The 24940-nt window shown below is 34.8% G+C and overlaps 3 protein-coding genes and 1 long non-coding RNA gene across 6 annotated transcripts; 2 read left to right on the top strand and 2 right to left on the bottom strand.

The window, feature by feature from the left end:
* Positions 1 to 144: 144 nt before the first annotated feature.
* LOC120153957 lies at positions 145 to 3029 on the bottom strand. Its single transcript, XR_005518835.1, has 3 exons — positions 2733 to 3029; positions 2200 to 2258; positions 145 to 567 (listed from the first exon to the last, which is right to left on the bottom strand). It is a non-coding gene; the product is annotated as an uncharacterized LOC120153957 (long non-coding RNA).
* LOC120153956 (NAC domain-containing protein 53-like) lies at positions 209 to 3069 on the top strand. 2 transcript variants are annotated; one of them, XM_039165814.1, is made up of 7 exons: positions 209 to 417; positions 517 to 794; positions 911 to 1033; positions 1133 to 1318; positions 1406 to 1945; positions 2032 to 2472; positions 2565 to 3069. In XM_039165814.1, exons 1-7 carry the CDS (start codon positions 270 to 272, stop codon positions 2928 to 2930), a joined length of 2082 nt encoding a protein of 693 aa, XP_039021745.1. In that variant the 5' UTR covers positions 209 to 269; the 3' UTR covers positions 2931 to 3069. The 2 variants fall into 2 exon arrangements, with proteins under 2 accessions (XP_039021745.1, XP_039021746.1); XM_039165815.1 differs by lacking the exon at positions 911 to 1033.
* Positions 3070 to 7530: 4461 nt separating this feature from the next.
* On the bottom strand, positions 7531 to 12987 carry LOC120153966 (ethylene-responsive transcription factor-like protein At4g13040). Of its 2 annotated transcripts, XM_039165823.1 has the most exons (7): positions 12718 to 12987; positions 11607 to 11721; positions 11261 to 11397; positions 10281 to 10371; positions 8505 to 8685; positions 8022 to 8143; positions 7531 to 7922 (listed from the first exon to the last, which is right to left on the bottom strand). In XM_039165823.1, the coding sequence occupies exons 2-7, from the start codon at positions 11647 to 11649 to the stop codon at positions 7789 to 7791; spliced, it is 708 nt and encodes a 235-aa protein (XP_039021754.1). In that variant the 5' UTR covers positions 11650 to 11721; positions 12718 to 12987; the 3' UTR covers positions 7531 to 7788. The 2 variants fall into 2 exon arrangements, with proteins under 2 accessions (XP_039021754.1, XP_039021756.1); XM_039165825.1 differs by lacking the exons at positions 11261 to 11397; positions 11607 to 11721; positions 12718 to 12987 and adding an exon at positions 10671 to 10910.
* An 8720-nt stretch (positions 12988 to 21707) lies between these two features.
* LOC120153892 (wound-induced basic protein-like) lies at positions 21708 to 23472 on the top strand. Its single transcript, XM_039165756.1, has 2 exons — positions 21708 to 21916; positions 23226 to 23472. The coding sequence occupies exons 1-2, from the start codon at positions 21846 to 21848 to the stop codon at positions 23296 to 23298; spliced, it is 144 nt and encodes a 47-aa protein (XP_039021687.1). The 5' UTR covers positions 21708 to 21845; the 3' UTR covers positions 23299 to 23472.
* Positions 23473 to 24940: the final 1468 nt, after the last annotated feature.

Genomic DNA, 24940 nt, shown 5'->3' on the forward strand with positions numbered 1-24940 from the left:
TTATATCTTGAGGAATAGAAAAGAAGGGGAAAAAAAGCCAAGTCATTAGAATATTGACTTTGCTTTACACTTTACAGTAACAGTAGGAACTTGGAGGCGAAGTAGACATGACCTAACGACATCCACTTACAATATTTTCATCAAGCAAGGAGTATTTTCTATATATACACATTACACATACACCAAAAGGAAGAGTCCCAAGTTCTTATTTCATCTTGATCTTCTTCAGCTTTTTATTAGGTTTCTTATCAGCAATCTCTTGAAAAAGAATGAATCTGGTGAAAGGGTTCAGATTTCACCCAACTGACGAAGAACTCATCGAGTATCTTCATATCAAAACCTTCGACCATGATTCTCTTTTCGAAGTTATTGCTGAAATACAAGACATCTGCGAGTTGGAGCCTTGGGAATTACCTGGTCAAATCCCTTCTTTCTTTGCTTCTTAATTCTGGATTTACTTCAAGAAATGTTGTAACATCTTAATGGATATGTGTGCTGACTGTGCTCTTCTTTCAGGGTGCTCAAACTTGCAGACAGGAGATCGATCATGGTACTTCATGTACCCACCTAAATACAAGTACCGCAACAGTAAACTGATTAGCAGGACCACCCTGGAGGGGTACTGGAAGCCTACAGGCAATGCTCGTAAGATAATTAATTCCGAAAGCGGATCAGAGATAGGCAGCAAGAAGACTTTGGTTTTCTATAGAGGCCAATGTAACAATAAGAACAAAAACAAGACTTCTTGGGTTATGCATGAGTATGAACTCAAGGCTACAACTGACTCCGATCAAGTAAGCAATCTTTTCAAATTGCTATCATATATATATATATATATATACACTTTTTATATCTATTTATGAGCTTTAACAGCACCAACAAATATGTTTTTGTCCCTTAATTTGTGTAGAAGCCTTTCAAACTTTGTAAACTGAAGAAAAAAGTCGATATATCCAGTAGTGAAGTCGGTCAATTAAATCAGGATTCTCTTTCTAATTTAGAAAATCATGTAGCAAACAAAGCAATGTCAGAGGTTAGAACTTAGATTCCCTATGTTTCTTCTCTTCATTCAGTTGTATATTTCTATCATGATGTGGGTATTCATAGCTACTGTTTCTTTCTCTATGTTCAGGACATTCTAGACCCTAACAGGTCGGAAACATCTAAAGACCATGACGGTGCTCATAACCCTTGCAGCGCTGTTGAGATATATGGTGGAGGAAGAAGAAGCAATCAACATAACATGGTTAATGAAGATGAAGACTCTAATATTTCATCTAATTTCATAAATCATGTTGCAGAGTATACAATTATGAAAGTAAGATGTCTGATGCAAAATTCTTAATCGGTTATCCATGCGGATGATGATGACTCTCTAAAACTCACTCTTATTTCTCTGATTCAGGTACCTTTACACCTTAAAGAGTTGTCAACGGATCAAAATGAACCCAAGGACGATAATAGGGTTCGAGATCCATATAACACCATTGAACAAGATGATGAGTCTTGCAATTCAATTCTCACCAACTATGAAGAAACAATCACCAAAGAAAGAAGCAATCAACATAATATAGTTATTGCAGCCGAGGGCTATGAAAGGCCTTCTAGCGAAATCAGCAATCAACATAATATAGTTATTGCAGCCGAAGGCTTCGAAAGGCCTTCTAGCAAAATCAGCAATCAACATAATATAGTTATTGCAGCCGAGGGCATCGAAAGGCCTTTTAATGAAAGCAGCAATCAACATAATATAGTTATTGCACCCGAGGACTTCGAAATGCCTTCTAACGAAAGCAGCAATCAACATAATATAGTTATTGCAGTCGAGGGCTTCGAAATGCCGTCTAATGAAAGCAGCAATCAACATAATATAGTTATTGCAGCCGAGGGCTTTGAATGGCCTTCTTACTTAGAGTATCTTGCCGAAGAGGACATTTTTCCAACTGTAAACTCTCTCTCTCTTAATCAGTTATTGATGAAGAATGTAAAACTGAAGGAAAGAACTAATCTGTTTTATTGTCCATGTTTCAGGAACCGTTATATAATGATGGATTATATAACATATTATCATCACTTTATGTGTTATTAGAAGCGCCAGGACCAACTAATAACTCGAATTGGATTCAAGATCAATATATCATCAACAAAGAACATGATCAGTTCTTGAATTCAACTTTTGCTGATACAAATCAAGCTTACCTTCAAGAAGGAAACATGCAACAATGCTTGGCAGCTGACAATGAAGGTTTCGGCTTGCCCTGCATAAGGTTGATGCTGGAATCATCAAATTGGATGGAGAAATCTAGGAAAAGAAAAGAGCATGTCGAATATAATGAGCCATCTATAGAAACTGAGGCTCAACATCTGCCTTCAAATGAAAGTAGCAATGAACATAATATAGTTATTGCAGCCAAGGGCTTTGAAGGGCCTTCTTACTTAGAGTATCATGTCGAAGAGGACATTATTCCAGCAGTAAACTCTCTCTCTCTCTCTTTTAATCATTTATTGATGCAGAATGTAAAACTGAAGGAAATAACTAATATGTTTTATTGTCCATGTTTCAGGAACTGTTATATAATGATGGATTATCTAACAAATTATCACCACTTGATGGGTTATTAGAAGCGCCAGGAGCAACTAATAACTCGAATTGGATTCAAGATCAATATATCACCAACAAAGAACATGGTGAGCTCTTGAATTCAACTTTTGCTGATAAAAATGAAGCTTACCTTCAAGAAGGAAACATGCAACAATGCTTGGCAGCTGAAAATGAAGGTTTCCGCTTGCCCTGCATAAGCTCGATGCCGGAATCATCAAATTGGATGGAGAAATCTAGGAAAAGAAAAGAGCGATTCGAATATGATGAGTCGTTTATAGAAACTGTTGAGGCTCAACATCGGGGGAGAATAGTAATAAGAAAGACCTAGAGATTCTAAGAGTCAAGAGAAGTGTTACAATTTTTAAGATATCTCAAGTATTGTAGAAGTGAATAACTTTTTCTTTTACAATTATCTACGGATGCTTAATGTCAGAAAATAGATTCCTAAATTAGAAAGATTATGTATAAATTAGATAGGATTATGTAAATATCTTTTAGTAGTTATAATCCCTAATTATTAAGGGATTATATATTTCCCTAGAATTAAGTGCTTTTCTAGCTTAAGAATTTCCTAAAGTTAAGATTATGGCTTGTACATATAATTGTAACTCTTCTACAACAAATATATTATGTATTACTCTAATTTTAACACGGTATCAAAGCTTTTTTAATCGTTTCTGGGTCCTGTTAACCTTTGTTTAATAGCCTTTTTTTACCCTTGATTCCCCTACTTAAGTGTGTAGTCTTACCGCAACAAAATCATGATTGAAGTGGTTGACACCAGTAGTTTTGAGACTGTTCAGGGAGTTGCTCTAATTCAACGGGTGACTTACAGATACAAGTTGTCTATAGATTGAATGGGAAGAACTATCTTAAATTGTCTCAATTAGTTCTTACATTCCTAAAAGGAAGAGCTAATATAAGTTTTCTTCTTGGGACTGGATCTGAACAGGGAACTCCCAAATTTGATGCTTGGGATGAACAAGATTCGTTAGTAATGTCCTGGTTATGTAATTCTATGGTGCCAGAGATTAGTGATACATGTACAACCCAAGAAATATGTGAGGTTGTAAAACAAACTTACTCAAAAGTTAGGGATGTTGCCCAAATCTATAAAATCAAGACCAAGATTTCATCCACTGAACAAGGATGCAACTCAATCACATAACACTCTAACCTACTACAAAATCTGTGGCAAGAGATGAATCACTACCGGTGTATCCAAATGAGGTACAGTGAAGATGCATCAATCCTAAAAAGGTTATTGAAAAAGATAGAATTTATGATTTTTTTATTAAATATTGAATTCGATGCAGTGAGAGTCCAAATTCTTGGAAATGAATATCTGCTCTCACTAAATGAAGTAATTGCAATTATTTGTGCTGAGAAAGGAATAAAGGGAGTTATGATTGAAAGCAATCAAGTAGAGAGTCCAGCCTTGGTAATTAGAGTCGTAACTGAAAGAAGAACTGGTCTGGAACAGTTGGTTACTAAAGATAATAGGCAACCAGAAGTAGTAAAAACAACTAACAGGGATTCCCTATGGCACACCTACTGCAAGAAACCTCGCCACAAAAAAAATGTTGGAAACTTCATGGGAAGCCTCAAACAACAAATAAGAGTTATTAAGAGAAAGAAAGACCATCAAAAGGGCAAGGAAGAGCATATACAAAAAACAAATGGTTGAAGACTCTCAAGAACTGTCGATTAAGTTCAACAGAGAAGAAATTGAAAAACTGAAAAGCTTGCTAGGGTCTCTAGAAAAGCCCTCCTCAACAGGTACTTGTAGTCTGGTTTTCTCAGATATATCCTCTTCTCATTACTCTAAAGCCTCAGATTTACCTACCCAAAGCTCCAAGGAAATTGACTCGAGGACTACAAACCACATGACAAGTTCTTCACTCAGATTTATCACCTATACACCTTGTCCTAGCAATAAAGATATAACAATAGCTTATGGTATTGTGATAACAATGGCTGGTCAAGGGGATATTGTTATAAGTGAAACTCTTCCACTAAAAAATGTTCTTCGTGTACCCAAACTATTTATTAATCTTATTTCAATCCAGAAGATTACCAAAGACATTAACTGCAGTGTTATCTTCCATCCTACATAATGTATTTTCAGGGAACAAGAAATGAGGAGGAGGATTGGACGTGCTAAAGAAATGAATGGCCCATACTACCTTGAAGACTCTGGTGCACAAGTTAATGCCCAAAGTTCCTCACCATTATCCCTTTTATCAAAATCTAAAATCAATAAAGATCAAGTATGGCTTCATCACCTTCGTCTTGGTCATCCATCCTTTAAAGTTATAAAACTTATGTTTCCTTCTTTGTTCTAATCCTTAAATGTTAACTTATTTCACTGTGACATTTGTGAACTTGCAAAACATAAACACGCTTCTTTTCCAGTAAGCAAAAAAAGAGCCTTCATGCCTTTTACTCATATTCATAATGATGTTTAGGGGCCATCAACCATTCCAAATATAATTGGGGCCCGATGATTTGTTTCCTTCGTAGATGATTGTAGCTGAGTGTCACGAATATTTCTTCTAAAACAGAAAGTTGATGTAAGCTCTACCTTTAAGACCTTTTACACCATGATTAAGACTCAGTTAGGGGCAGACATAAAACTGTTTCGATCAAATAATGCCGAAAACTATTTTCAGAAGTTAGCAGCAAGTTGAGGATGGAGGATATCCATTCCCCATGTTGAGGGGAGTGTCAGAAAATAGATTCCTAAATTAGAAAGATTATATGGATTAAATAGGATTATGTGAATATCTTTTAGTTGTTATAATCCCTAACTTTTAGGGATTATATATTTCCCTAGTACTTTCAGCTTAAGAGTTTCCTAAAGTTAAGATTATGCCTTATATATATATATATATATATAAATGTAACTCTTCTACAACAAATATATTGAATAGTACTCTAAATTTCAAATTACAGCTAATGTAAAACAAAGAATATTATTAGAATATTTTGAAAATAAAACAAAACTTAATCCGAGGAATACAATATTAGCTGCCAAGCAGCTGCAGCACTCCATGGTGTCAAAAAACCGCATAGTTATCCAGGTCAAGAAAGCTGATCTCCCAAGTTACTTTAACTTTTCCACCAATGTAACTCCCGTTAATGACAATTTCGTGAATAGATATTGCAGACGTTTTGAAAGATGAAAACAAATTTTAGTATGACTTGCAGTTATACACGAGTACAAATGAAGCGACTAAGGAAAATATGACCCACTATCACAACCAATGACAGAGAATTAGTAGCAAGAATTCCTGTAGGACCCTTTTTATATGCTCCTAAAGCTGGATTTGGGTGCAAAATAGAGTAATACTTTGGAAGAATTAAATACTGAAAATGTGTGTTGGCTATAGATGATGAAACTAATGGTTTTTCTTCTATCTAATTTTAGGGTTGAAATCACAGTACAACTTAACATCTCGTTGACTAATTTGCAAAGTCATCGCCTCTACCGATCAGAGTCGAAAACGAAAAAGATTTTGACTTTAACAACCGATCACTTGCAGTTAAATACTTTAGGAAAGCTGATAGCAACCATTAAGAAAGGAAATACCGCAGTGGCAGCCGATGACAATAGCGAAATTAGTGGCATAAGTAGCTGAAATATTAGCCAGGCCATGCAGTTTTCGATGCTTTGAAACCAGCCCAAATCCTCCACCGGCAACCCCTGTTTCAAACAAAGAGAACCGATGCAAACATTCACGACTCCCGATGTCTCAATGAACAAGGCAAAAAGACAAAAGACCTACAACGAGTTATTTTTTTCGATTAATCTGGTTAAATATGATGCAATATTTATTTAAATATGATGCTTTATTATTTGAGATATATCGGTTACACGTTTGATAATTTTTGTTTTCGAATCGAAATTTTAAATAATAATAATAAGTCATTTTTCATCAAAGTCACTTGATTTTTATATAGAAGAATCGGTTTATGTTTGGAAAAATCAACTAAATTATTAAATAAATTATTTAATATCTTATTTAAAAAATTCGAGCAACTAAGAAAAATATATTAATTTTTTAAAATAAATTATTAATAATATTTTAATATTTATGTTTTTTTAAATTATACACTATAAGACTTTTATATATTTAAGATTCATATTTTAATATAAGTTTAGGCTTGAACTTAGGTTGAGTTTGAGCTTCAGTCGAGTTAAGTTTAAAAGTATTTCAAGTTTAAATTTTTTCGAGCTCAAGTCAAGCTTTATTTTTTTTATTTCGAGTCGAACTTAAAAATTTAAAGCTCACAAGCTTTCAAATCGTGTTGAACTTTAATTTTTTTTATTTCAAGTTTGAGTCAAACTTGATAATTTTAATCTTATAAATTTTTTACTGAAGTTAAACTCAATTTTAAATTTTTTAAGTCGACGAGTTTAATAATACTCGAACTCAACTTAACTTTCCCTTAATGCAAGAGTTTTTAATAGGTCAGATCTCGACATGTAAGTATAGCCCAACCCAGAGTTTTATTGGGCTTATTTGTGTTTATTAGACAGATATGTTATCAGTTGGTATTAAGTTCATATTTATTGAATTAATTAAATGAATTTATTAGTAAAGAAAGCATATTATTCTTTCTATATGTTTTAAGTTTGCGTAGTTGGGTCTATCGAATATATGCGTGTGTCTGGGTAATAACTTACGAAACATTTTAGTTGCTTGGTAAAGCTTTGATAAATTATTTATTATGGATATCAAATATAATAAATAATATTATTTATTATAAAAAAATAATAATATTATTTTAAAATATTATTTTTACAGTTTTGTAACTAGAATAGTAGAAGTAATAAAGTAATATTTTTAAAATATCCTTAGTCTGCTCACGTAAGATGAAATCATAGAGATAAAAGAGTAAAATAGGGATTAACAGCAAGTGTAGGAAGAGAGGATCTTAATACATTACTTGTTTAAACGCAGTTGGTTGAGCATTCAAGCATATATGCAGTACGTTGACTGATGAAAACCAGTAATATTTACCACCTATTACAGGGTTAAAGCACTATAATATCTGCTTGGTACATGATAATCATATCTATATATATTACTCGGCTACCTAACAGAATTTCAACCCTGAAAATTGGAAACCCAGCAACTACCTAAACATCACGGATTATTCAGCCCCCCTCTCAAAATCTTTCACGAGGCTGAAGAGTCTGGCCCTGCCTCTTCTGAAGCTGAGGAGCTATCGAATCGTTTGCCGTCTGGATAACCGTTCTCTATTGCAGGTTCAGACATTTTCTGGGGTTCAGCCCCAACCCTTTGCTTGTATTCTGTAACATCATATTCATTTCAAAATAAGCACATTTAAGTGTTCGATTAGATTAAAAGAGCCAAGACGATAAGGTTCGTAAGCATAAAGAAAGGGTTACTTTTATTGGTGATTGAACTGCGAGTATATGCCAAAAACTCATCCCACTTGAATCTACTAAGCTCTTGCTTTTCCTCCGACGACATCTCAAAGTTCGGCTCCCTTCCACACATGAAAGCGGCTCTATAGATAAAAATATCAACCAATGAGTTCCAAATCCTTTCTGAGAAGCTAGGAATCACATATGATTTTCACAGCTTTCTCATACATACACCTCCCATCGTTTTTCTCTGATCACTAAATTGTAAATATACCACTTTTATCGTATTTATCATCAGTAGTACATGAACATTTTTAAACAAACTCGTTAACAACATGAAGAGAACAATTTTACCTCGACCCATGGTAAGTGTGAAAATAAAGGAATCAAACTTGTTCTTTTGTTTTTATCAGAATACTAAAGTAAACCCCAAGGAGATCAGAATTTGCAGAAAATTTGTAGTGGCGATCGTTACAGGTAAGATAAAAAAGGACAGGTTGTTACCTGTCATATAAACGGGCAGCTTCTTCTTGTGAACCAACGGTCCCCAAGTGAATCTGCTTCTTGTCAACCTTTATCGCGGCCTGCCATTTCATATTCTTGAAGTATACACCCCTCATTAGACACGGTTCTTGATTTTGAGCGTGCTTCCTCCTATGTCGCTTCCTGCGCTTGATTGGTTGCCCTATAAATAAAGAAATCGTACATCGGCATCAGTCAAATGTAGAAGTTAAAATGGCTTCCAAAATCCATTTTTGATGCTGCTTAGTGAGATGCTTTATCCAGAAGGGCAATGGCATGAACTCAGCTCCGAGATATATCATTTTCCTCTTTATTCTAACCAACAAACAGGGTGATATGCTGTCTCTTCCTCGAATTGCTTTTGTAATTGTGTCAAACATGTCATTTATCACAAGCCGCTCTCTTAGGTATACCCAAAAGAACAAGAAAAGAAAAGAGAAAAATCCAAAAACACACATCAACAGGATTCTAATACTTAAAAGTATAACACCTCAATTTTGTACATTATATATCTGCAGATAAAATCTTTTTTACAACGTCCTTCCTTAATTATTATATAGAAATTAGTAGCATGCGGTCATGCTCAAACTAATGATGCCGGAACCTAATATTTGAATACAGTCTCGGGTAGATTGAATTGGACTTGCTGATGTTAAAGGTCCCATATAAATATCATTCAACAGGAAACCAGTTGCATCAATCAATCCCCCATTTTTTATGTATTTATATGTGCATCAAATACAGAGAAAAATGAAGGCACTATATTTTAGGTTAATTTTCTATCCTACTTGTTAAGGATAAAATAAAACAGAAGTACTAAGATAAAAGAAGTCAGAAAGAAGAGGAAGAAAGGAAGGAAAGACCAACATATAGCCATAAACAACTAGAAGTTTTCCAGCTCCTCCTCCTGGTTGAAGTTCCCCCGAGGCTACACCGGGTTCCTTTCCCCTTGGATCGCTGGAAAATTTGTCAAATCAGCTTGGGAAGGAAGTTGTACCTGGCGGTGGAACCACCGGTGGTGAGATTGGTTTAGCTTCGAGGCCATGTTTAGTTTCAGAGTCTTCCTTACCTAATGCCCTCGATCGATCAGATCAAAACGTTGTGGAATATCGTGCCCTGGAAGACGGTCTCAGTATGGGCCTATTGGTTTCTAATGGGGCAATAGGTGATTCAATCTGGTTGCAGGAAGAGGACCTTACGAAGGGCCCAAAGCTTGGGAAGAAAAAGAGACCTCACGAATCTAAAAAGAACAAGCAAAAGGCTAAGGTTTGCTTAAGTGCTCGGCGGAAGCTTGGGCTTTGGTCTGTTAGCGGTTTTTGAAGGATTTTTAATTGATTGGATTGTATTGCTTCTCCAAATATGTAGATGGTTCGCCTCTTGGAGTCGGTTGTGCTTTTCTCACATTAATGAATTTGGGTACTGCTTTCGGTTATTTTGATTTTTAGTGATGTGAGGCTCGGGATAGGTCGAGAGTTGGTATCGGATAGGGCTGTCATTGTTTTATTTGGCTGTTTGAGGGGGTTTTCTTAAAGGTTTTCTGGTTTTTTTTGATTTGGTGTTTGTATCTAGATTGGTGCGTTCTTTCCTCTATGGTGTACTGGTTTGATAAATCATGAGGTACTCTTTTCCTCCTTCCAATTTTCGTTGACATACGGTCTAGTATGTTGATGATTATGAAGGGGGTTTTTAACGAGGCCTCCAATTCTTATAAAAAAATATTAACAAACATATGGAACACGGGTTTCCTAAGAGACGAACCTGGAAAAGGTTGATAGTGAGGCTCTTTTGATGAACCAGATCCAGAAGCAGAAACATTTGCTGATACAGAGCCAACCACAGCAGTGCTTTTCTGAGAAACAACATCAAATAGTTATACGGAACTGATTAGTAATAAGCAGAAATTGACAACTAGTATGATGCACCTAGGGGCACCTAAAAGTACCATTTTAATTGACAACTAGCTTTTTACCCTGAGATTCTTGCTCAAAAGGAACAGTGAAACATCATCTATGATAAGTGGGTGGCCCGGGATGCAATGCAATGACCAAGCATCAAGAGTTAATGGTTTCACTCCCCCAAATGGAACAGGAGCCTAGGAATCCTTAGGTTTGCATACTTAGCATTCACAGAACAAAGTACAAAAATTACCATTGGCGTAGTGAGTGAAGACACGAGTCTTTCCATTTGATGATTCTCATCCAGATCAGTTAAAGGGGTCCAAACAAGTAGCATGTATAACGCCCTACTTTTTCTAATGGATCCACCTTTTGTTCACTGCTGCATGACATAACCATACATGCCACCAACAGTTGGCTATGATATTCACATAACTATAACTACCGTACCAGCCAGGAACGCTGGTCAATATGAAAGATGCATTTGTGACAACCGGCTCACTCCTAGGATCGTTACATTTTGTGAGACAAACTAATAAATATATAATTATGGGAAAGTTACAATTTAAATGATCGGTTAAGATTGGCAGAGGATTAAAAGAACAGACAAAATGAAATAAGATTGAAGGCCCAGATATATATTTCAAAGCGGACAATAAGAATAAATAAATTTGTGAGGCATTTTAAAGGCAAGCATCCCTAACAAAGGGAAGAAAGATAAAAGAATCTCTGCAAGCTACTAAGTTTATACAAAATGGTAAAAGAAAGTGATACGACCAACTCATATAAACTGTGAAATCTCGATATACTATATCTAATCGGTTGATTAATACACATTCTTACCCCGTGCATTTGGTTGATGGAAATGGAATATGAGGGCATAGGATGCACGCTGATTGATTTTGCATTCTGACTTGAATTTTCAAGAGCATTTCCACTACAAAAGAATCTGGAGAGTGGAGTCAAAAAGGAACTCTTCCCTACAAAAGGTCATTAATCAATCATAATTTCGAAGATGTTTAAAATTTTAAATACTCGCAATTCACTCAAACAAACTGACCCTAAAAAACAAAAGCAAAGAATTGAAAGACAGATTTCACATGACAAAACATAGTGAAAGTTCATATCCATTGCTATCCACAGAAGCAATTAATTATACAATATAAGGCACATTCCAATTAAACATTACCATAGCAGAGTCCAAGAAGCTTCCTTCTGCGTAAGCTCACCATGTTGGCAATCCCTTAATTAGTGAACAATGGTTTAATTTATCGTCCTTTGCATTTATCCTTGTGTATGTGCTCCTAAGATTAGCAAGGAAGGACGAGTTGGAACTTAGAAGTGGATCAAACCATTTGATGCAAACGTTAAAGAAGAAAAAAATAGAAAATGAACAAGATGGCAGATAAAAACAGAAGGTTGCTGAGAGAGATATAGGAAACAACAGCATAAGACGACAATCGTCAAAATGAACAAGGAAGAGCATCAAAACTATGAGTCCATGCAATTAACCTGATGCACCTACACAATCTAAACTAAAGGGAAAATGGAATTGCCAGGTGAAGTTCCCAGATGTTAGTCAACTTTTTTGTTACAAAAAATTAATGTCATCTGCAAGTACTTCTTAGTTCTTACACAATCCATTGGCTGAACACCAACCAATTTCTCATCAACAGCTACGAGGAACCATTTCACTCGGCAGACATTCGAATGATCAAAGCAAAATGCTTTAGGCATCATCTTTTTAGCATGTTCAACTTCAAAGTTTGATTCAATAATGCTACATAGAAAAGCATGGGGCTAAATCCCATGTACCGATTAGATTTGCAAAAAGGAACAACAGAGTTGATGGCTGGTAAAAAGCAGAAATCATTCACAAATGAAACTAAAGAAATGGTACTCAGTTCCTAAAGTTAACCAGGCTCCGATAAGGGAGCAAGGTGAAATAAAGTTCGGCACTAATTTTTTTATTTAAAACTAAAAGATAAGATAAATTAATCTAAAGCCAAAAACTTCCATCGTTTGAAACTAACAAAGTTGCCCAATATGTATGCCTGATAAAAATCCCAACTATCTCCGCAGCAAAATAAGCCAACCCCACCAACCTACCACCTTCATGGAAGCAGAGACAGTGGGGGGACACACAACAATCAAAGAGGGGGAAAACCAGAAAGCCAAAAGGCTCCAAATCCATCAAAGCAAAAAATGGAGATGACCCATTATCAGGAACCGCAAAAATCACCCATTACAAAGGATAAGATAAATCACAAACAGATAAAAGAGTCAATGTTGTTTGGTACCTGAGAAAGGGAAAGAAAAGGAAGTGGTAGACAATAGACACAGAGAAACCGAGTAGAAGAAGAGATAGAAAGGCGGGTACTTTTTAATGTTGAAATCTGGCAACTTTTGAGGATTTTGTTGGTAAAGGGAAAGAAGGAAGATGGGGGAGAGAATAAAAGAATGAATGAAGAGAGTGTTTCCAAGAAGGTGGTGGTGGTGGCTCATACATCCATTATCTTTACCACCTTTTGACAAATAATTTTCCTTTATCAAAGGATGGCGGAGCTGCTGGTATAAAGGACGAGAAGGGGGGGGGGGTTTGGGGGGAATTAAAAGTCAAAGCGAAGAAAACGCTGCACAGGCAAAGAACCAATACTAAAGGCCAAGTCTTGAATGTGATGAGGGGAACGTATGCTTCTGTACGTGTATTTACATTATGTTTACAAGTCTATTTTTATACAAATTTGATCTTAATTTAAAATATTTAATAAATTAACTCCTAATATATATATATATATTATCAATTTGATCACTCTTATATATTCTCTTTTTCTAATCTTTTATTCTAGCAAAAATCTTGGCATTGTCTGTAGTTGTCATTAACATTAGTTTAACCTCAATTTTTTTAATTTATATTTTTTAATCTCTTAAATATAAATTTAATGTTAGTCTGATTGAAAAGTGATATAAACATTATAAATTTAAGGACATTTTTCATAAGAAAATAATTTAAACTATCAATTCTTTTGTTATTTGTCTGCTGATGTTTTCTAAGGAAGGGTATATGATGTTTTTTTTTTTGTTTTGGGTGGATTGTATTTTCAAAGTATTGTGTAGTGTTTGAGTTTAACAGTTGTGGTATGTATTCTATGATACGAACATGGACATTCTTTTTCCTCCACTTAGATTTAGGGAGGTTTTTTAATGAGGTCCATGTTTATGTCCGATTTTGTATTTGACTCGATTCTTAAATACAAAATCAACATCTTTCAAAAAAAATTATTATTATTAAATATGAATATTTTGTTAACGTTAAAGAGTTATTTTCCTCCTCCGTTATTTTTCTATTAACTATTTCTAATCATTTTTTAAAACAATTTGGATAATTATAAGATAATATATATATATATATATATATATATATGAAAATATCGCTTCCTTTTAACCATTGAAATTACTAAATAAATTTGATCTTATACTAAAAATTAAATCATGAAACAAACAAACAAGAAGTAGTTAAAAAATCTCACTCCCGTAAGAAACATGTAGAGAACAATTGAGAAGAAGAAGAAAGTAAAAATGAAAATCAAACTATAATATAAAAAGAAAATGAAAATAAGGAAAGTTTTTTTTTTGAATTAATCATTGATATTTGATCTATTGATCAATTAATCCAGATCGGGTACTGCAGAGGCGAGGGTTATCCTCCCAATCCAGTTTACTCCACTAGCAAACGTGATTCAAACCTCTGACCTTGTTTAAGGGACTTAATATCTCATCCTAATAAATCAACTGAATGTTGGTGGAAAGTTTTATTTTTAATCTTTAATATCCTAATGATAAAAGAAGTCTTATTCAAGGAGGTGAATAACATTCTTTTAACTGGGGAACAACATATTCTTAGAACACAACGATTTAACAAATTGAATATTAGATTGAATAATAATAAGATTAAAGCTTTAAATTGAAATTTAAGACCGGATTTTTATGAAATTAATCTGAACAAAATGAAAATGGGTCCACACGAGTTGATTTAAGATTTAGCTTGATCAAAGAAGTTCACCGGAGTAGGAGCAACGATGACAACAATAATATTCTAGGGTGAAAAGGAAAAAAAATCATCCGTGTAGATTATCACATCTACAAAAAATATTAATCTATCATTCATTTACTATCACATTAATATATTTAATAACCAACATCGATCAATTTAAGATTACAGGAAGAAAAAAACTTATTTTTTTAATTAGTGTGTTATTCATCTCTCTTTTTTCTCGTCTTCGTTGATCGCCAACGACACTAATTTTAATATTGATTGTCGATATTTTTATTGTTTTTTTCTTTTTTATATTGTATCTATATTTTCTTTTATTTTTTATTTTCAACAAATTTGTCTGTATGACACATTTCATCTGCCTTTATGACAAATTTTCATATGTTTTTGACATGTTTTTCGATTGTTTAACCATTTTTCATTTATCTTTTTTCCCCTAAAGGTTGATTTGACATCGTCACGACTGATCAAGATGACATTTTTATGCTATCTTGTTGATCTTCCCTGCTTTGGACCCTCAAATTGGATTTGGATACTCGATTTGCGTTCGTAGATAACTTCTCACTTCGCTTGAGTTTGATTTGCGATTTGTCGGTGGTCTTTTAATATCTTGATTCCCTTTTGTGGTTCGTTTTTCGATGCAATTAGATATGTTCATATCTATATTTGTTCAAGTTTCTTGGTTAGATTTTAATCTTTACTTGTATGTCCTCATGTGATATTAAGTTATTAGTTTTGTTTCAATGATTATAGGAAATTGTCCTAATTATGTGATTAATTTACTATTATAATTGTAAATATTTATTGTAATTTGAGTTATTTCATATTTTGAATAAAATTAGTTGTTTTTATGGGGGGAAACCAACATCGATTAAAACCCTGACAACTTCCTTCTTTCTCTTTTTTTCCTTTGAGTTTTTTCTTTTTTTATATATCATATTAACTTTTTATTTTTTGATTTTGTTTAGCAGGCGACACTGATTTTGAAGTTTATTGCCTGCCAATTCTATTTTCTCTTTGTTCCCTTTTAATTTTTTTAATAAGAATAATTCTACTTTTATGATAAGTTTTTCTTTGTCTCTGTGAAATGCTTTTTGTTTTATTTCTCGATCATTTAACATTCTCTTGTTTTTGTTTTCTTGGTGCTAGATTTGACGATATCACAAATGATTAATATACATTTATTTATAATCCTGATGATCTTTCCTGCTATGGACTGTCGGATTGAATTTGGATGCATAATTTTACGTTCGTGGATAGTTTTTCATGACGCTTAGCTTTGATTTTCGATTCTCAATGGCCTTTCAGTAACTCAATTCATTTTTGTGGTTCATTTGTCGAAGCAATCAGATTTTTTTGTATCTATTTTTTTAAGTCTTTTGGTTGTGTTTTTATCATTTTCTATGTACGACTCTTATATGATCTGAAGATACTAGTTTTAATGTTATAAGAAAATGTCTAAATTATATTTATAATCTACGATAATAATTGTGATTCTTTATTATAATTTTAGATAATTTTACCTTTTAATAATAATAGTAGCTTCTATTAAAAAAATGACATTGGTTTAAAAATTTTAATTAAATTTATTAGAAGGGATTAACTATATACAAAACTTTTTGAAAGATTTAATTAATTAAAAAAATCAAGTATCTATTTTACCCAAAAAAAAACCCTTTTTTTTTGGTAAGAAAATGAAAACTACCTAATTACTTAAACCTAATTGCATTCTTCAATCACGAGTTGGTTTATATCAGCTGGAGGCTCCTGTAAGATTCTGGTTTGGCTATCTTCGAAATTGACGCTTCTTGCTAGTTTATCAGCAATTTTATTCCCTTCTCTTCGGACATGTTGCAATCTGATGTTCCAATCCCGATTTATCAGTTCCCTTATGTACGGTATTATGGTAATATTTCCTTCTTTGTTTGTGCTATTCTTCAGTGTCTATATTGCTTTGAGGCTATCTACTTCAACTATGAGTTGTTGGATTCCTTGTTCCCATGCACATCTTAGCCCTGTATATACTCCCCATAATTCTGCTTCCATTGTAGAACATATTCTTATGAATTTTTTGAAGCCGATCCTCCATTTTCCATTCAAATCTCTGATTACTCCTCAACATGCTGCTTTTCCATATGTATTTCTATGGACTGCATCTGTATTAAGTTTTTCCCATCCCTCTGATGGAGGTAGCCAAACTGTTGGACCAACTAATTCAATTGGCTGTGATTTGTTTGCCTGGTCTCTTTCTCTATTTGCATTGTTTATTGAGTTTGTCATCCTGCGGCTTCGTTCTAATATTCCTGTGTTATCTTCCATAGGATTGTTGAAGACAATCGAATTCCTCATGATCCATATGTTCCATAATACCGATCCGAATAGGATTTCCCAATCTTTACTTTCTTTAGCAAACATGCTTGGTCTTGTTAAATTCACTTCAACCCAATTCTTTATGTCCATTGTTAGGAAGTTCTGTAATCTCTCGTTTTTCACCAGTGTTGTCCAAATAGGGGTCACGGTAATGCAGTGTCGAAAAATATGGTTAATATCCTCTGTTTGTGTCACACAGATTGGGCAATTACCATCAATTGTAAGATGTCGTCGAAGTCTTTCTGCATTTGTCAGAATTTTACCTTTGCAAACTAGCCATATGAATGTTTTCAGCTTTTGTGTTCCTTTATATGCGTGAATGACCTTCCATATAGGTTCTTGAGTATCTTCCCTTTGTTTTATTCTAACTTCATATGATGTTTTGACAGAGAATTGACGACCATCTCTCTTTAACCATCCAATTCTATCATTTTTTGCAGTTGTGTGAGGTCCTTTAATCGATGCCAGTCTCAGAAGTATATGCAGTGGTAGAAGGTGTTCAATCTGCCTCCAGTTCCAATTACCATTTTCATCAGTCATGCTTTTTATGGTTACTTTTCCCACCTGATTATGGTCTCGTTGATTGACCAAATTTATTAATGGCCCTATTTCTGCAATCCAGTGGTCTCTCCAAAAATCGGTATGTACCCCATTTCCTATTATTCTGGTTATGTTTCTTCGGACATCCTCCCATACCATGCTTATCCCTTTCCATAGTTTGGAGCAGTTTTGGCTTCTAATGTTAGTCGGTATCTCATCTTTGCATTTGTATTTCACCTTGAGAACCCGAACCCACAATACGTCTTTTTTTGCTATTAAATTAAACGCCACTTTCATTATAAATGCTTCATTTTGCTCTTTTATCTTTCTAAATCCAAGACCTCCATCCGATATTTTTTTGGCATACTTTCTCCAATTTTACTAATGGCAACCCTCATTTTCCATCTATTTTACCCCATACAAATTGTCTGATGATTTTTTCCATTTCTCCACAAATTTTTTTGGGTAATACTGCTGTTTGCATGGTGTAAGTTGGGATGGCTGCCAAAACAGCTTTTGCAAGTGTAATTCGACCAGCTAGTGACAATGTTTTTGCCTTCCATCCGCTTAATTTAGTTTGAACCATTAGTACCAAGTAATAATAGTATTTCGATGTGGCTCGGGAGTGTAATATTGGTACTCCTAAATATTTCCCTAGATCATCAACCATAGTAAATCCAAATGATGTGCTTATCTGATTTCGCAGTGCTGTTTGTGTATTATTAGAGAAGAAAATTGTTGTCTTTGCAATGCTTACCTTGTGTCCCGAGACTTCACAGAATCTTTCTAGTACTGTTCTGATGGTATTGAGCTGGTCTAAGGAGGCTTCTGCGAATAGAATCATGTCATCTGCAAAAAATAGATGGGATATCTTTGGGTTGCTTCTTGATGTTTGGAATGGTTTCCATCGTCCTTTTTCAATTTCTATTTTAATTGCTTGTGATAGTCTCTCCATACATAGAACGAAAATATAAGGAGACAATGAGTCACCTTGTCTTATCCCCCTTGATGGTTTAAAAGCGTCTGTCAATGATCCATTCCACGATATTTGTGTTGAAGCTGTCGAAACACAGTGGTAAATAAGATTACATAGAGCATCTGGGATACCTAGGTCTCGTAATGTATCATCTATGAAACTCCATTCCAGACTATCATATGCTTTTTCCAAGTCGATTTTTATTGCCATCCAACCTTTTTTTCCATATTTCCTTCTCATAGAATGTATTACCTCTTGGGTTATTATGATATTATCAATGATGCTTCTACCCGGAACAAAACTGGTTTGGTTATCTGATATCCATTCTGGTAACATGGGCTTCAGACGATTAACTATGATTTTTGTGACTGTTTTATATAGCACTGAACAAAGGCTGATCGGTCGGAACTGGTGCATTTTTTCTGGTTTAGCTACTTTTGGTAAAAGTATCAGTATTGTCTGATTGAGTTGTTCTGGCATTATTCCTTCTGTGAATATTTTTCGGATCATCATGCAAACTGAATTCCCAACTAAGCTCCAATTTTTCTGATAAAATAACGCATGGATTCCATCTATTCCAGGTGCCTTAAGTGGTCCCATTCCAAAAATAGCTTCCTTGATTTCCTCATTGGTTACTTCTCATGTAAGGCTTTCTTTTTCATGCTCTTATATTTTTTTGAACTTGCCTCTTATTTCATAATTGTATTTAGGATCCTTATTGCTTGAGAATAGTTTGGTATAAAATTGGTTTGCCATTTCTCTAAGTTCTTCTTGATCAGTACTCCAACTGCCATCTTCGCGTTTTAAGGTTTCGATTTTGTTTGCTCTTCTTCTTGTTATTGTTGAGGCATGATAGAATGCAGTGTTTCGATCCCCTTCCAGTATCCATTTTGTCCGTGCTTTTTGTCTCCACAGACTCTCCTCCTGGTCTAGTACAGTGTCGAGTTCTGTCCGTAATTGTTTATCCAACTCTACCATAAATTCTGAGTGTGTTCGTTGTAGAGCTTTGTCTATTCCTCTCAGTCGTGCCAATAAGATTTTTTTCCTTTTTCCTATATGACCAAAGACGTCTGAGTTCCATTTTTCCACTTCAGTTTTGAATGTGCTAATATTTTCGTTTAGTTCCCCGTTTTCTTTCCATATGGATTTGATAAAGTCTTTAAACTCATGGTGTTCCTGGCATGCTGCTATGAAGCGGAATGGTCGATTTTTATGATCTTGTTTGTCTGTTGTCAGCCTTAGGAGAAGGGGTCGATGATCTGAACCAATTCGATCTAGATGCGGTACCTGTGAGTTTGGAAATGTTGAAATCCACTTTGTGTTTCCGAGGCAACGATCTAGTCTTTGTTGTAGGTTCCTACGATTCCATGTAAATGGTGGACCATGGAATCCTAAATCTAATAATCCAGTAGAATGCATGAAATTGGCGAATAATCAACTTCCATTTGTGCGTGTCGTCGCACCTCCTTTTCTTTCATCTACGTCTAATATCACGTTGAGATCTCCCCCCAGGATCCAAGGTGTATTATCGTTTGGTGCTAGTGCCTCTAGTTGGCTCCATAGATGTTTCCTTTTAGACCAGTTTGGGTTTGCATAAATTGCTGTGAATTGTGCCCATGTATTCACTTCCTTAGGCCGAAATATACCATTTATGAATTGATTTGATATATGGGTAATCTCAATTTCCATTGTTTCTTCCCAAAGTAGCCAAATTCCACCTCCAAATCCATGTGCTTCTACTCGAAGTGACTGTGTGAATCCTAGTTTATTGATTATTCTGTCTGCTTTTGTTCCACTCGTTCTTGTTTCGAATAATGCAACCATATTTAGTCTGTGTTCTCTAACAAAGAGATTAAATATTCTTTTGAAGGTCGGGCTTGCAGCTCCTTGGCAGTTCCAAAACATGAAACTAGTCATTTAGTTGAATTTGTGAGGTTTCAGATCCTTGTTGTCCGGCCATTAACCGGGACTTCTCTGTGTCTCCCTTCACTTCGCTGTTCTTTATCTGTTGATCATTTATCACCATGTTTTTGCGTATTGGCACATTAACTAGTGTTTGTGGTTCAATGTTGACATGTTCATCATTCGAGGCTGTGGATAGCTTATTAGATACCGTCTTTACCCATTCTTTGATCAGGTTATGATTTGCAGGGCGAAAAGTTGTTTGTTTTTTTTACTTTTAATCATTTCACATTATTTTCTTTTCTCATCCTTCCAGCTTCTTCTCCCCCTTTTGGGAATTTAGTCCCATGCGTTTTTTTTCCCATGCTTGGTTCTTTTATGGTTATGGCTGTGTGGTTTCCGTTCCCTGTTGTGGTTATATGTTCCATTGCTTCCATGTTCTGTCCTTCTATCATTGGAATTACTTCTATTGCGTTTTTTATGTTGTCTGATTCGTTCATTTTCTTTGCTGGTTTTGGTACCATATTGTTCATGTTGCGATTTGTTCCCCTTGTTTGATGATCTGGTAGGTTCCTTTTTGTTGTTTCTCCATTTTCTTCATCTGCAAAATTGACTAAGAAATAGTTGTTTTCTAGGTCGATTAGTTGTATTTCTCCAATTGGTTTCCATAGGGTTTGGATCCGATTTAGCAGGGCTTTGTATCCTATCATCCGTCCTAACAGCCGAACGATGATGACATTCCTCATGTTTTTATCAATTTGATCATGAACTTTTTCCGAGAATTTGATTGTTGGGAAGGCACCCGATTTGTCGATAACGTAGTCCTCATCCAATACCACAATTTCATCATTATTAATACCACAGCCTGTATTTAGCGTTTTCCTTGCCCTAGATGTGTTGGCTACCATGCTTGCGTAAGTTGCCTTCCCTCTTATCTCTGTTTCTGGTTTATCTCCTGTTTCTTTTTGTATTGCGCTTTCAATTTCTTCTACTTCATTTATGCCGGATGCTTCGGCCATGTCTCTCTCTGATAGATTATCGACATCCATCTCTTCTGTTTCTGTAACACTATCGTTGATATTTCAATCCTTTGTGTTCTTGATTTTCTTTGGATTTCTTTGTTCTTTCAGATTCGCCTGATATTCGGTTCTTTCTAAAGCTGGTTGTAAATTGGTCTCCATCTTCTCCTCCGGCAGTCTTCCTCCAAAGGTTCCATATAGGTTTTGTTTTTCGATAAGGTTTTCTTGCGGGAACGAGGGAATTTTCCCAATCATATCGATGTCGGGTACTAGTCTTAAGATTAGGATTATACTACGATTTTTCTTTGCTTAAAAACCCTTTAATATATGAATTATTTTAAAAAGTGAGCAGAAATTTAATACTCAAATGATGAGCCAGTTCATGCAGAAGCCCAAAACCGCCGAATCATAACAGATTTATGGGCGAGGCCTGGGGAAAAAACCCCCACAATAATAAGCGGTGTCGAGATAATGGCGGTCGAGGCTCTAAATAAAATCCAAAATCCTCTCCAGGCTAAAGTTATTGAAGCTGCGCGAGTAAGCTAGCTAGGGTTTCCGTGGAAAAAAATGATTTACGACGTCAATTCTCCTCTCTTTCGCTCATTCCTCAGCCAGAAGGGCGGTTCCTCCGACAAGAGGTTCCCTCTCTATCCCTCTCTTGTTATCCTTCGATGTGATTATAGTGAATAAAGTATCAAACGGTGGTGAATTTCTTGATTTTTATGATTATGAACTACGGTAATATGATGTTTGTGATAAAATGGGCTGCCTCTAATTTGTAGTAATATATGGTTCTCTGTACACAACGCTTAGCTAGCACGTTTATTGTGTGATATGTTTTATCTTGGATTTGGAGGATTTGCCTGCTAATTGTATTAAACGCTTAATAACAATCATGGTTTATGGAACTTAATGGCGGAGCTAGGATTTCTGTATAGGACCAAATACATATTCGAGTGTACGATCATTTTTATGAACTTATTATATTCTGTAATTGTCCGATACGTTAGTTAAGGGGGAAAAATGGTTATGAAAGCAAATTTATATTATGTACAGTTCAAAACATAAAATTAGGGTTCCTAGAATTTATATGTATTGATATTTTATGCTTATTTTTTTTAGCAGATTTACACTTAGATCTTTTGTACTAGTGTTTGGTGCATGATCCCCCCAATGCAAAGAGCAGAAATTAGATCCCACCGTCCCTGAACCAAAAGATTTTAGCCTATTTTGAGGCACCACAATTATATCAGTAAATCATTTTATAAGGGAAAAAACCTTCACTCTTTTCAAACATATCATAAGTTTAGAACTGATTGGTTATATAGTTTTTTTTAAAAAAAGTTAAAAGTAATTTAAATATTAAAATTAGAGAAATTTTAATACCTTTTTAAAGATTCAATGAGTTAGATAATTACAAATAAAATTGGAGCTTTGGAGGCCATTTCTTTATTTTGGAAGATATATCCCAAAAAAATGCACATGACACCATATATACAAGAATCAAAATTATGGTTCCAATGTGACTCAGCCACTGCCGAAATTGGTGCTTCTAATTTCATAACAGGAGTTAGGACCCTTAACTTCTCATAATTACTGTGCCCTATCCAATATCCCAAAATTTACAACCTAGGAAGTTTTTATGGCTGTCTGTCTCTTTGAGTCGTTTCATATGGACACTCACTGAAACATGTTTTTTGGCAAGTTCATTTTAACCGGCAAGAGTGAATTTTCCTTTGTGGTTGTGTTCACAATTTAGAGGGATGTTCTGTTTGTGTTTTGGTAGCTTTAATTTGCTATACTTTTATTTCCTCTCCCATGTTTTTGCCCAATGATGTATATGATGAGTTATATGATTGGTTTCTGCTGCAATCTTATTGTAAGATAAGTTTTTGTTATGGCGACAAACTTCTGACGTGTTGATGTAATTGTTGCTTTGTCTTTCAGGAAAATGGAGGAACAGAGGCCAAAGGATCAAAAACCCAAAGCAAATGAGAATAAACCAGCCATGACAGAGTAGTAGGTGCTTTTGGTATATGCTTTATAATTATAAGACAGGAGGGTGTTGGATGTTTTAAAATTCTAAGATGCTTACTATGATAACTGTAGTTTGTTGTGGATGTTTCAAAATACCATGATTAATGGTTCTTCTTTATTGTTTGTTTATTCAAGTCGGGGTGACTCTGGTTTTTAAGCTTGTACTTTTTTAATGCCAATATCAAGAATTTTTGGGTCTTTAGCCTTGAGTGGGTGTTACGATTGGCAATGATTATAATGCCTTGTGTTGCTCACTTGCTCATGGATTTAATGCAAAATGCTTACATGCATATCATTCAGATTCTTACCGCATAACCAAATCGGTTTGAGTTGTGCTGGGGCTGATATCTGTAGTGGGTACACTCTTTGCAATTGCTTGGTTTCTGTGTTCTAAACAAAAAAGATTATGCTCTAGAAGCCGAGGAGTTTAGTTCGATGGATACAAGTGGATAGTATGACGGTTCAACTCTCAACTAATTATCTACATGATATTCCGGGGACTGAAATTCCTTAAGAACCTTCTTTCGTTTTTATGATCGTACTACCATGCAGTTACCATGAACTCTAGATAAGGTTTTAAGTTTATATTTTATTGAAATTTAGTTAATATTCTCACCTTAGCTTTTGATCCATCATAATTGTAGCAGCTGCACGATTACTGAACTTTTCTGCATATTGATGATCTTTTTGCCCCTAAGCTATTGGATTTTTGGGGGACATTTTGACGTTATTGACAATTGGTCGTCGGGTCTCAATTGCTTTTATCATAACGTACGAAGTCATCATGAGTTTTACGGACCAAATTGGTTTTTTGGTAGTAGAGACGGAGAGCCAAGTCTTTGTTGGTATTTCTATATCTATTTCTATATCTATTTATCGGGGGAATTCAAGGCTTTGTTGAAAATCGATCATTCTAAACAGGTGGATAAATCATTTGGTCAGTTGGTTTATAAACAAACAATTTGTGGTAAAATTTAGGGGAAGCTTAACCTGTTGTCCGAGAACCAAGATGATCAAATTAGTTTGTATATAGTGATAAAACCTATTTAAAAGAGAATTTCAATTTCAAGAATGATATTGGTGGGTTAATCCTAAAGTCTGAACGTAGATCATAAACTGGGTATGGAATCGAATGTGGCTTTTATATATTGTTTGATTAAACGATCGTCGAAGGGTTGTGTGTATGTATATAGGGATATACTATGAGGGACCATGTTTGTCAAAAAGCCCACCCTAGGCCCTTAGTACCTTTCCACTCCGACAAGATGAAAAAAAGGGAATTCTTTTCTTTTATTCGAAGCTACCATCCTTTTTGTTTCACTTTAGCCTTTTCACCAAAAATTATTATTGAGTGATAAAAAATGTAAGATTTTCGTAGTCAAACCATAAGAAAAAGAAGATTATATGTACATTAAAATGTTCCTACTCCAGAGAGAGAGAGAGAGTACAACAAAGGAAGGGAGGACGAGAGACATATGGGTGGAAGCACTTGAGTGGCCATTATTGCCCACTCCAAGCTCAAACTGGTAAAAAAGAAAAACTTAGGTTTGGTCTATACATTAATGTATAATTTGTTATGCATCTCCAACGGTTTAAATCTTATCACACACAAAAGTTATGTACTT

This window comes from Hibiscus syriacus, unplaced genomic scaffold (assembly GCF_006381635.1).
Source record: "Hibiscus syriacus cultivar Baekdansim isolate YM2019G1 unplaced genomic scaffold, ASM638163v2 tig00111105_pilon, whole genome shotgun sequence".
Lineage (NCBI taxonomy): Eukaryota > Viridiplantae > Streptophyta > Magnoliopsida > Malvales > Malvaceae > Hibiscus > Hibiscus syriacus.